The sequence below is a fragment of the Euprymna scolopes genome, chromosome 24 (genome assembly GCF_053919585.1).
Source record: "Euprymna scolopes isolate OS-2025 chromosome 24, ASM5391958v1, whole genome shotgun sequence".
NCBI classification, from domain to species: domain Eukaryota; kingdom Metazoa; phylum Mollusca; class Cephalopoda; order Sepiida; family Sepiolidae; genus Euprymna; species Euprymna scolopes.
In genome coordinates this window covers 43811674-43825782 of record NC_136505.1, presented here as the reverse complement: position 1 = coordinate 43825782, position 14109 = coordinate 43811674, and the positions used below count along the sequence as shown (strand labels likewise).

At 32.5% G+C, this 14109-nt stretch overlaps 1 protein-coding gene and 1 non-coding gene across 3 annotated transcripts in view; both read left to right on the top strand.

Annotated features, from left to right (window-relative positions):
• Positions 1 to 14109, top strand: part of LOC145246679 (low-density lipoprotein receptor-related protein 6-like) — a 166729-nt gene that overhangs the window by 32780 nt on the left and 119840 nt on the right. For both annotated transcript variants that reach the window (XM_080108393.1, XM_080108394.1), the window contains exon 2: positions 2705 to 3158. In XM_080108393.1, the coding sequence (XP_079964519.1) occupies positions 2705 to 3158 (454 nt within the window). The remainder of the gene's footprint in view (positions 1 to 2704; positions 3159 to 14109) is intronic.
• Trnas-uga (transfer RNA serine (anticodon UGA)) lies at positions 39 to 120 on the top strand. The gene has a single exon. It is a non-coding gene; the product is annotated as a tRNA-Ser (tRNA).

Here is a 14109-nt window from a genome sequence, read left to right as displayed (position 1 = left end):
AAACAATAATGTAATACTTTCTGTGATTTTGAGGAGTAGTTGCGATGGACGAGTGGTTAAGACATTGGACTTGAAATTCAATGGGCAATGCCCGCACAGGTTCGAATCCTGTTCTTAGCGGATAGTGTGTAAAAACTTTGTAGAAAATAATAAAACAATCATGTAATATTTTCTGTGATTTGGAGAAGAAGCTGGGATGGCCGAGTGGTTAAGGCGTTGGAATTGAAATCCAATAGGCATTGTCCGCACACGCCCGAATCCTGTTCGTAGCGGATCATTTTTCATACACTGTGTAGGAGATAATAAAGCAATCATGGAGGTAAGAGGAGGAAGAGGAGGTGTAGTAGTAGTGGTAAAGAGGAGAAGTTATAGTAGTAGCAAGAAGAGGAGGCATAGTAGTAGTAGGAGGAGGAGGATAGTACGCAAGCAAACAGGCAAACAACCAAGAACGACAGAGTTTTAGTATTATATAGAAGATATATAATATATATATAATATATAATATAATATATATATATAATATATATATATAATATATGATATATATATATAATATATAATATATATAATATAATATGATATAATATATATATCTAATATATATATCTAATATAATATATATAAAATATATATATAATATATATATAATATAATATATATATACAATATATAATATATATATAATATATAATATATATATTATATATATATATAATATATATATATAATATATAATATATAATATATATAATATATGTAATATATAATATATATATAATATATGATATATAATATATATATAACATATAATATATATAATATATATATATATAATATATATATAATATATATATCTAATATATAATATATATGTATATATACTGTGTGTGCAAAATCAAGAAATTTACTGAATTACACGAACTCAGTATATTACGTATGAGTCTCTCTCTCTCTCTCTCTCTCTCTCTCTCTCTCTCTCTCTCTCTCTCTCTATATATATATATATATATATATATATATATATATATATATATATATTTCTGTGGAAATATACTTTATTTCCTTATAATATATACCAATCCTTATTTAGGAAGATTAATTAATTACCGAGCAATATAGTGAATGAATGACAAAAGTCTATATTCCTAAGTTCATGATGTTAACTATCTTACAATTTATTGCTTTAATTCAGTTGACATTTACAATTCTTTACAGTATCTGTTTCGTAGCACAAAATCAATCACTTGATTAATATATCAATTAGTGAATCTATTTTGCCCTTAACTCTCCAAAAGGAAATAAAGTGCGTTTTGACATGATTAAAATCCGAAAATTGGAAGAAAAGTTGTAAATACCTTATATGTTTCCATTACGCCATTTTGAATTTAGAAATAAAGTCACTGAACCCATCTATGTATTTATATATTTGCGTTCATTCAATCTTGAGAGACAATTGATTCCGTTTTGTAAAATACGAATGTGTGTAATTGTAAAGGAAGTGTTGCACAATTGCAGCCACGCCTTTCCTGAGTCGGCACCCTTGATTGCAGTGTCAGAGAGATGCAGGATTACTGGAAACGATGCCAAGATAAGCGGAAAGCACACACAAACCTGGTATTGCCAAATGGTCACCCATTTTAATACTGACTAGGCTCAGCGCTGCTTAACTTCAGTGATCTAATTGGAACCAGTGTATCAATGTTATGCCGTATACGATTGCAAGAATATATGTTAATATATTTATTAATTTTTATGTATTTATTTTTATTTTTTATATTTGTATTTATTATTGAATGTATAAGTCAAAGAATGTGTTTAGTTGAACATAAGATGAAAGACCAAGAGATTAATTGATTACTAACAAGCCCCTTCACCTTAACATTTACAATTGGATCAAATACATTTAGGACACTGCCATGGCTGCTGCAAAGAAGATGGGCTCCTTCTACTGTGCTAGAAAAATTATTCACATCAAAGAGTATGCGATATCTCTACCATTCGCCTATGCATGGGGTATTGTTGTCATATCTGGGCTGGTGCATTTACCACTAGTTTCTTCGTCTTAGACAGGACCCACAAATAGTCCCAAATCTAATAAATCTCGCATTATCGGCTAAGCACCAATCTCTGTCCCATCGCCATAATGTCGCATTTCTGTGACGTTTTATACAAGTAACTTAATGGAATATGTCTTGATGAACTCATAGCACACGTGTCTCCTCGACGTACATACCCCTGCTAACCAAACAAGCGGTAAAATCCCACCCCTTCTCTGCAGAAGTTCTTCGATACCAGAAACCCTTCTATTCTAATAAGTTTTTTTCTTCGAACTGCTAGACTTTGGATTTCCTTCCCTGTTTCCTGCTCCTCCGACTATATTAACATGCAGAAGTTTGAATGTAATGTAAACAAACATCTCTTTGTTCAACTCCGCTCAGTTCCGTGTAGAGATGGTCCCAAGGAGTAGTCCCTTATGTAAGTGACAGTACGCTTATTTAGGGCGAAAAAGAGTAAAAGAAAATCCATAATTACATGGCCGTTTATCTCATACTTATTCATATAATTACTAGCATTGACGAATTAAAAAAAAAAAGGTTAAAATATGCAATAGCGTTGTTCTAGTCGTAAAAGATAGAAACAAAAATTTTTCTTTTCGCGTAATATATAATTACTGAATGATTGAGTATTTTGTTTTCTTTTTCAGTTTTCAACGGTTCCACTTTAATCTGGTCCGATCTTCCCTTAGGGTATGGCCGTGCACGTATCGTGGGTATTGAAGGTAAACCCGAGGAGTGGGTCGGTGCCGTGGGAATGAACTTACGGCAAGTCGATTTGCCATCGAGTAACTGGCATTTCAGGGGACTGGCATTTTCCTATGCAAGCAATTGCATTTATTGGAGCGAATCCGGCTATAGGAAAATCCAGGGTCTTGCTTTAGATGGCACGAAAAAGCCAAAGAGCATTTATCTTTATCATGGTACGTCGACTGAAGTGGATGGATTAGCAGTCGACTGGATATCAGGAAACTTGTACTGGACAGATGCAATTTATAATTGGATTATGATGGTTCCACTGAAACCAAACCAGGACAGATATAAAATTGTTACTAATCTGGGATTAGATAAACCACATGGAATAGCAGTTCTGCCACAGAAAGGGTAAGTAGACATTGTTGTTCCTCTTTTTTGTTATCGCAGAATAATAATATCGGGTCGTTACAAAAGGTTTGGCCAGTATGTAGAAAAGTAATTTTGATCTACTGTGATTTATTTTATGCAAATTTTTATTGCTTAAACATATCACCATGATTAATTTATAACTTTTTATTTCAGAGTATTATATTCATAATTTTTCTGCAATATTCTCATCCATGTTGACCCGAAAACAACATTCTTTAGTCAACACAACAGAAATCATCTTCCATCATGATAATGCTCGTCCTCACACAGCGCTACTGGTCGAAGATCTCCTAGGGGAATTTGCTTGAGAAATCTTCCACATTCTGCATATAACCCTTACCTAGCTCACTCGAATTATCACTTATTACGAGGATTAAAAAAAACAACTATTTTGATGATCCTAAGTTAACACCACAAGAGGATATTGAACATGAGTTAGATATATTTCACATCAAAATTTAAAGAATGTTTTTACAAGTGATATATTAACACGTGATATAATAACAAGTGATACATTAACAAGTGATATATTAACAAGTGATATAATAACAAGTGATATATTAACAAGTAATATATGAAAAGTAATATATTAACAAGTGATATATTAACACGTGATATATTAACACGTGATATAATAACAAGTAATATATTAACAAGTGATATATTAACAAGTGATATATTAACAAGTAATATATTAACAAGTAATATATTAACAAGTAATATATTAACAAGTAATAAGTGATATATTAACAAGTGATATAATAACAAATGATATATTTACAAGTAATATATTTACAAGTGATATATTTACAAGTGATATATTTACAAGTGATATATTAACAAATGATATATTTACAAGTGATATAATAACAAATGATATATTAACAAGTGATATAATAACAAGTGATATATTTACAAGTGATATATTAACAAGTGATATATTTACAAATGATATATTTACAAGTGATATATTAACAAATGATATATTAACAAGTGATATATTAACAAGTTATATATTAACAAGTTATATATTAACAAGTGATATATTTACAAGTGATATATTAACAAATGATATATTAACAAGTGATATATTTACAAATGATATATTAACAAGTAATATATTAAGAAGTGATATATTAACAAGTAATATATAAACAAGTGATATATTAACAAGTGATATATTAACAAGTGACATATTAACAAGTGATATATTTACAAGCGATATATTAACAAGTTATGTATTTACAAATGATATATTTACAAGTGATACAAGTTGACAGATTGGAATCAAGTTAGCGAGAACAAAGATCGTTATTGTTCTGCATGAAGAACAAAAACACACCGTTTTTCATTTGAAAAATAAAATTTTAAATTGGCAAAAAAAATTTATACCAACCAAATGCTTGACTTGAATAGATTCATAAACTGAAGCTGCATTTAAAAATTTGATTTCATAGTTGATACATATCTTAACACACACGAAAATAGTTTAGTTTTCTCTTTCGGCGGAGGAGAAATCCTTCACGACTGAGATAATTTTTATTTTTGTACCTTTTCTCCACGTTAAAAAACGATCCTGGTGTCTAACTCTGTCCCGTGGGGAGGCATAGTAAATAGGTACTTATTTCAGCACTGGTGCTATCAAATCAGGCCGTTTGAAGCCATCGGCTTCCTAAGACAAAATGCACCAAACACTGATGCCTTTTGCAAAACTTAAATATTTTCTGCTAAACCAAAAACCAAAACTACAACCCACCTTTTCCCCCTTTTCCTTCTCAATGTGATTATACCGCATACGCATATACAAATATAAAATATCATATATATATATATATATATATATATATATATATATATATATATATATATATATATATGAGCAAACAGTTAATGAAATATGTTAAAAAACACTTTGAAATGAGTTAAAAACATATTTAATCTGAAAAGGAAACACTAGATAAATGAATAGTCCTTAATCCGCGGAGTTTCGAAGAAATACTCTCCTTCTCATCAGAGGGTAGGAATTAGCAAAATGCGGGATCGGATTTTGCATGCAGAAGTATTTGATGAAAAAACAAATAAGTCAAAGATCTTACTTGAAAACAAAAAAGTGAAGCAGAGGGAATATGGTAAAGAAAAAGGTGATTACACATGAATGGATAGTCTGGTGGAAGATAAAAAATCCAGTAACGGTAAAATCCAAATGTAAAACTTCAAGAAAGTTAAAAGAATTTCCATTTGTACAAGTAAAATCCAAGGAAATCCCGTAATTGGAAGAAGATGGTCCATAATAATCCAAAGGCAGAAATTCATGGAATAATTCACAAAAATGTGTACAAGGAAAAAATATTAATAAAAGAAAAATAAGATGTGCTTTTCACTCTACTTCCGAGACATAACTATAAATAAAAAAGATCTGGGAAGAGAAAGGAGAGAAAGAAAAATGATAAAGTTAAATATAAAATAGGTAGCATAATAGGGAGGCGACGTCTAGCAATAGTGACATTTGGAGCGAAATAAATGTGGAGTAAGAGATTTAATATTGATACTGTTTGTGTGTTTGAGAACTAAATTGATCTCTGTGATATAGGAGTAGTACAGCTTTTATTATACAATGAAATTAAGTGCGTAGCATATCTTTCATCACAGTGGGTTTAATATATCTGTACACTATGAGTTATTAAAATCTCGGGAAGAATATAGGGTAAGTGAATTCAAAGAAGATGCTTATTTAATCATATGTATTAATGGGGTATAGCTATGGAAGGGGTTTACTTGAAATAGGGAGTTTATATTTTGTCGGTATATTATAGAAAGGGTATCTGAAATTTTTTTTTATAACATTTTCACCCCAAACAAGGCACATGAGCACTTTGATGTAGGGGGCTACTGTCAGGGACATAAGCTACAGGGGATACTATGTAGGGAGTTGAGCAGTAAGATTTTGGTTCACGTTACACTTGAACTTCTGCATGTCAGTACAGTTGGGGAAGCAGGGTCCCAGAAAGGAGTTCCAAAGTCTGGCGGTTCTGGGGAAAAAACTACTGTAGTAGAAGGCTCTCTTACATCTAGAGATCTCTACTGTGAAAGGGTGGGATTTAGCTGCTTGTCGGGTCTGTCGGGGGTATTTACGTCGAGGGGGTACAAGTGCTTGCAGTTTGTCAGAGCATTCACTGTTAAAGTACTTGTAAAACAGGCAGAGGGATGCAACATTTCACTGATGAGACAGAGACTGAAGCTTAGATAACAGTTCAGGACCTATTAGGTTGGCAACTTTCTTTTTGACCTTGTCCAGGAGCGAGAGACTAGTAGCAGATGCATCAGCCCAAATATGACAACAATGCATGGACGAATGGTGGCCTTATAGACGTACAGGATACTTTCGGGCATTAGCAGCTTTCTAGCACAGTAGAGAGAACCTACCTTCTTCGCAGCAGTCCTGGCAATACTTTCAATGTAATTGTTCCAACTCATGTTTCTTGTGAACATTAGACCGAGGAGTTTAAAAGATGTACTTTCAGATAAGGAGTCTTTGGCGATTGCTATTGGTGGTAGAGAAGGTTTCTTGTAATTATTGAAGGAAACCAGTTTAGTCTTGGCAGCATTGAATGTAACCATCCATTTTTGTCCCCATTCCTCTACAGATTGGAGGTCATCCTCTAGTGTTTCTGCCAATTCTTTAGATATGTGTTCATTTGTTTTCCTGTCGTGTCTGTTATAGAGCGTAGTGTCATCAGCATATAATCTCATCTCACAAACAATTTTGTCAGGGAGGTCATTTATGAATATTAGGAATAACAGAGGTCCAAGGATAGACCCCTAAGTCACTCCCGCATTTATACCATATTGTTTAGATGTACGACCGTCGAGGACAACCTGGATTTTTCTCTCTTTACTAAGAAGGATTTAATTATGTTAAGTATTCTTTCAGTGAGACTGTATGATCTGATTTTCCTGCCATACCCTGTCAATAGCCTTAGATATATCTAGAGCTATCGCTCTACCCTCCCCTGCTTTGTCCAGTGAATGGTATGTACGTTCAGAGATTACAGTTAGGATGTCTGCTGTGTAACGGGCTTGCCTGCATCCATATCGTTGGCCGATCAGAAGTTTAATATCTGTAAAGTGATGAACCAGAGCCTGGTTAATTATGAACTCAAATATTTTGGCAAAAAGTGGGAGGAGGTTAATGGGGCGGTAATTTACTGGGTCAGTTCTTTCGCCAGAATTCTTGAAAACTGGTACCACAGAAGCAGTTTTCCAGCAGGCAGGAAAGCAAGATTCATTAAGGCATTTGTTGAAAAGTTTGGAGAGAACTGGAGCTACTTCGGCAGAACATTTTTTTAGTATCACAGCCGGGATGAGATCAGGTTCAGATGCTTTTGAAGTGTCAAGATTTAGTACTTAAATGAAATATAAATTACTAGCAGGGGTGCCCGGCGTTGCTCGGGTGTTTGGAGGTGTATGCTGTGCAAAAAAGCAAAAAAACAAAAAAAATGGTTAATTTTTTAAAACTTTGACCCCTATTATGACCCCTTAAAATTTATTGTTTCGAGCTCAAATCACTTTATTAAGTTAGATCCCTGTTCAAGGAACCTATATCTAAAATTTCAAGTGTCTAGACCCAAAATTGTCGGAGGAGTTTGATAGAGTTCTTAAAGGTCAAATCGTTGAAATTTGACCCCTTAACAGCCAAATTTCTGGCTGACACCCGTCACATCGATTTTCCCAAATCTCAGTACCCGGTATTTCAAATTTCGAGTCTATAGACTAAAAATTGACAGAGTTATTGCGTAGGGAAATGTACACAGACAGACAGACACGTTCACTTTTATAGATATATAGATTAGGAATAATAGTTAGATAATAAATGTGAGGGGATAAATCATAGAAATATTTTTTAAAGTGAATATATATATACATATATATATATTCATTTAAAAAAATCTTTATATATATATATTTATAAATGTTTATCTCTATATAAATAAAATGAACTCATTTTTTCCCGTCTGATTTTGACATTAATAGGATTAAAAATCAAGATATTTCATGCAAATATAATATGCACAAACAGCAGAACAATATCTGAGGTGTGTTATAGGCTCATTATTTCTCAAATTCCTCGATAATCTTAGATTTCTATACTTTTTCTGCTGAGAAGTCACGGCCAAAATCGGTTAAGATCAATGGAAGTGGTAAAATATTTTCTCTCTAATAAATTCCTCCTCCCCCTGCCACCACTTAACACCGTTTGGGGATCGTTCACAAGGAACAGTTGAGAAGAGAACACCGGTTTGGCTTCGTAGTCCTTTCATGTGAAGTTATTTAAAATCACTAAACTAAGCTGCAGTGTTCTGTGGCATAGTGGTTAGCGTGCTGGACAATTCACATTATATTTTCACGTTTGCGCCGACCTACCGTAGTCGGTTTTTTTTTTTTCCTAAACAACTGGAATGGACTTTTCTTGGTGGCCGAACTGTTAACGTTGCAGATGTTTGTTTTTTTTTGTTTTTTTTTCACACTTTATTTTCCTACTTTTACTCATGACTCCGGGTTTGATCCTTCCTACTTACCTACCATAACATTTTTTAAAACTCCCCCCCCTCCGTCCCGGAAACAAACACTCGGGCAACGCCGGGTACCCCCGCTAGTTTTTTAAATATTGTTAATTTCAATGTATATCATTTTCGTTTAACGGGTTGAGATTGTTATGATAAAAACCTAATCACCGTTAATTTCGAGTTAAGCACACTGTATCTACAAGTTAGAAAAGCATTTCATGAAAAAAAAAAAAATCATTGAAAATTTTATATCTATATTATTAATTGCTAGATGAAAGATAATGTTTTTAAATTGCAACAAAATCTACATTACATAAAATAAATCCAAAGTAATTTTTTGATTCAATTTAAATTAAATTCTTATACCTTACTTTGTAAAATTTATAAAAGTGCACTTTGAAGATAAATAAATTTCAAACTGAATCTTGTAGCTTTATTTTTAAAGCCTATAGTAAAAACATTTTGTTTAACAATTTTCATGCCTTGGATGAAATGCTTTTCTAACTTGTATCTTATCTTTTTAAGATCATATTTTAAAACTCTCCTTCTCTCTATTTCAGTTTGTATTTCTCCTCACACCACAATTAATTTTTTGCAACACCCTCTTTGTATTATTACAGGTCTAAATATTCTCTCTGTTTCAGTTTGTATTTCTTATTACACCACAACTCATTTTTGCAACCTCCTCTTTGTATTATTACAGGTATAAATATTCTCTCTGTTTCAGTTTGTATTTCTCCTCACACCACAACTCATTTTTTGCAACCTCCTCTTTGTAATACAGGTCTGAATAATGAGAAAATCTGAATTTTTTTTTAACAAAAACTTTAAAATAACTTTTTTAGATTAAATTTTTTAAAACTTCTTTCAGAATAGAAAATCTTTAAAATTTAATAAGGAATATATTTCATATGGTTTCATTAACAAATATTCAATACATAACGAGAAAAATAGAGATGAAATTTTCCAAAGGATTGTATAACTGGTTACGGTCAATAGTAGTTCTTGCCAGTGAAAGTTTTTGTTATTGTTATTCTATTATTATTATTATAATTTAAAACATTTTGTGTCCTGCTCTTTCGCGCGGGGACTAATTTAATAGGTGCGGAGCATATATAATGCAAAACTTTGTTGAAATTCAAAGACTTACATTTTTTCTTTTTTGTAACTTTCCTGGATGGCTGACATGTAGCAACGTGGGGATGGAATTTCTTTTTCCTCAAACACCAGGTTTATCATGTATAAAATCAACCTTTTGTAGGTAACATCAAATGGAAACAACATCTGATGAATTGGTGAGGACAGGAAATTTTTATAGACACATAAAATCATAAAATTGCCTTCTCATTAACGAAACGGCTGTAATGAAGAAATCCAGGATGAAATAAACAAAAGTTACAAAAAAGAAAACAATGCAATTCTTTGAATTTCAACAAAGTTTTGCACTATATATATATATATATATATATATATATATATATATATATATATATATATAAACAGACATTGTTAAAGACAACAGAAACTTTCTGTTTTGTAATACCTTTTTATTTTTTTCAATTTTTTTAATTATCTTTTTTATATACATCGAAGATACGGATGTATGGTCCAATCATTTTTTCTTCTCAAAGTGTCCACGTTTTTTTTAACTCTTTACTTTTCGTGTACTCATTTACACATCTTCAGGAATTTGTGTAAGAAGCTCACTGAGAATTATGGGTAGATTTATTTAAATAGTAGTTAAATTGTGAGTGAAGGTGCAAGTGAAGGTCAGTGGGTCTGCTGATGGCGGTGAGGGTTTTAGTATTATGGAGAACAGGAGAGTGTGGCAGGAATGAGTTGGGTGTGAGGGGGGCAGGTATTGAAGGCATTTAAGTGTGTTGGTACTATTTCGGAATGCGACCTGATTAAGGATAGTTTTTGCGTTTTTATATAAATAGCTTTAAACATTTGTTTCGTCGTGTAATATTTTTGTGTTGTTGATTAAAATTTCTCTAACATTCGACAGAGGAGGGGCAATGATATATTTTATTTAAGTGTTGGAATATGGCATTAGATTCAACATTATGGCAAGTAAGGCGACAGGATAATATGGTAGTAGTAGGTCCGATGTAACTATTAGTTGCATTGTTGTTATAAGATTTGCATTCTCCCACGGGGCATTTAAACTAATAGAGGATGATGGGGCATTCAAGTGGTTTTAGAGGAGGGGATGAATTGTTTTTAATGACTAAGTTATAAGTTTTAAATTTTTTTAGTAAATAATGAATCTAATTTTATTGTTGTCAAAAGGGGAGATGTATTTATGGATGATGTTTTTCATGGCAATTTCTTCTAACTTAAAACCCGGATGCATTTGATGCACATAAAGATGTGGTGTATTACTGTTTAACTTCTGGAGCATGGAGTTTATATGTTTGTCAACAATATAATTTGGGAATCCCTTATTGATGAGGACTTGTTTAATATTTTTTAGTTCGATAGCTAGTATTTTTTTGTTGGAAAATATAAGTTTTGCTCGGTTTAACAGGTTTTTGATGACGGCTATTTTGTAACGGTGGGGCATTTACTCTTGAAATTTAGAAGGCAAGAATTATAGCAGGTAGGTTTTTTTGTAGTTGGAAGTGCTAAAAGTTTTATTGGAAGTGTCAATAACGACGTCAAGGAAAGGAATTTTGTTAAGAACATTAAATTCTACAGTAAATTTGAGTACAGAGTTGTCTTGGAGAAAGTCCTTAAGTGTAAGGATTTGTTGGTTGTTATTAGCAAGGAGGAGGATATCGTCTACATACCTTACATAAATGGAGGGTTTATTAGTGTTGTTGAGTATCAGATTTTCGGAGTGACTCATGTAGCACTCACTGAAGATGGGTTCAAGGACGGAACCCATGGATGCACCATCTATTCGGGTGTAAATATTCTCTTTGTGGTCGTAGAAGGGTGCTCCGGTGGTGCAGACTAGAAGTATTTTTTAAAGTATTTTTTGGCTAATTTAAGGGGGAGGGAGGGATAGGTTTCCGTATGTGTTATCAAGGATTATGTCAATGTTTTTTTTTATGGGAACGTTTGTAAATAAGCTTTTAACATCAAGAGAGGCGATTATTTTGTTGTTGGGGTGTTTAGATTTAAGGATTTGTAGAATTTCTTATGTGGATTTTACACTATATTTGCTGGGTAGGCATGGGCTGATGATGTCATATAGGACTTTTGTTAGTGAATAGATTGGGGTGGTGACTTGTGAAATGATAGGTCGGAGAGAAGAGTTGGGTTTGTGGATTTTGACGGTTCCATATAGGTATCCGGGTTTGTAGTCACTGATGATTTTCGGAAGATGGTGATTTCCGATTTGGGCATTGTTCGCAGTGATGAGTCTGTTGATTTGCGTTTTTATTACATTCGTTGAGTTATTGCTGATTTGTTTTTTTTTTAATTTTGTGCGGTCGTCGAGGATGGTTTGAAGTTTTTCATGGTAGTCGGATTTATTTAATACTAGCCTGGGTGCCCAGCATTGCCCGTGTGCTTGGAGGTGTGTGTTGAGCAAAAAAAAAAAAAATGTGGTAGTAGGCAGGAAGGCTCGAACCCGTAATGCAAAGGAGGAAAAGAGTGTAAAAAAAAAAAACTGACGTCTTTGCTGTTGCGTCCATCGCCAAACCAGAAGTGATGTAGGTTTAAATTAAGGCTAGACAATCGAAAAGAGGGGATGACTTTCGAAAATATCGGCGAAAAAAGCGACCCCTCCCTGTAGAAAAGTGCACAGTTGAGGGTGAAGGAATTAATGTTTTTAGCCAATTTTTCAATATTTGTCGTCCGAACGGTCGAGCTTCAAAACAATACCCATCTCGTGAAAATCCGTCGCCTTTGTTGAAAGTTTTAGGCAGACATACATACATACATAGATACATAGATACATACATAAATACATACATGCATACATACATACTTGCATACATACATACATACATACATTTAAACAGACAGGTTATATTATAGACTACAAATATATTTGTTTTTTCGGCTTTTTTAATCGTGATGTTGGGGTGGTTGCAGAGTTCTAGAGCGGCTATTTTAAGGCTGGGGTTAATATTGAGTTGGAATTTTGTTTGTTGTGTTGGTTTTTAATGAATTCAGCTTTTAGAAGATCACGTAAACCGGGATGAGTGGTGATATATATATATATATATATATATATATATATATATATATATATATGATTGATATGTAGTTTGCTTGAAGCATTGTGTGGGATAGGTATGTAGTAGAGGTTTAGAAGGCTGTCACAATGCGAGGAATGAAATATAGTCGTTGTTGGTAAGAGAAGATGAGAACAAGTGGCGATTTACAAATCAATAAGTACATACATATATTTTATTTATACATATATTTATTCAGTTATATATATATATATATATATATATATATATATATATATATATATATATATATATATATATATACAACTTGGATGCCATCAATTAGAATCGAAATCAAAACATTTATTGTGTCAGCCTTAATCGTTACCATTTGATCTATCAACAGATAGATAAGAAAGGTTAAAAATTAAACAACCTCAAGCAATGAATGTATATTTGTGCTTGCGCAGAAATAACAAGTTTAGTCAATTTACCCCTGCCAAGGTCAACTGTTTTTTTTTTTTCAATTTAGACGCCTTAACAGCTATTTTTACTGGCTAAAAACTAAACCGAATTTGTTCCACGAGTTCTTTATATACCATGCTTCAAGTGTGTAGACCAAAACTCTAGAAAGGAGTTTGGTAGAGACCATTCTGCACACAGACAGAATTCGGTTCACTAGTTAAATGAAACCAATCGTTCAATAAGAAACCATAAAAATATACTAATTAATGAACGTTTGTTTTTTTAAGGAATATGCAAATTAGTTAACCTGAAATAGTGAAATGAAGTCGCTCACATATCTATTATGGAGTATACTAAGCACTTTTTAAAAATAATTTTTAAATACAAAAACGTGGGCTTTTAATATCAATGTCAGTGCGACAAAAAAACTCACTTTTATATGTGTAAAGATTATGACTTGTTTGAATTCATGTTGCGAAACATGACATAAATCATAAATCTATGACGTCACGAAAAGTTAAAATTGTTTTGTCAAGGTAATGTTTTAATCTCTAATTAATTATGAGAAAGTGATTATCTTAGTAGAACCCCAGACTGTAGAGCTCAAGGTTTCGCTTTCGATTTCTGATGAGAGTATCTGCCTTGCTTTTTTAGAGCTCAGTAATACAAACTTCTTCATTTTTGAAAGGTTTTAAGATCTCATATATTACAAAATTAGACAACTTGCGCATTGTATTTATTAAGCATTTCTTTTTTTTTTTAATGGGACTC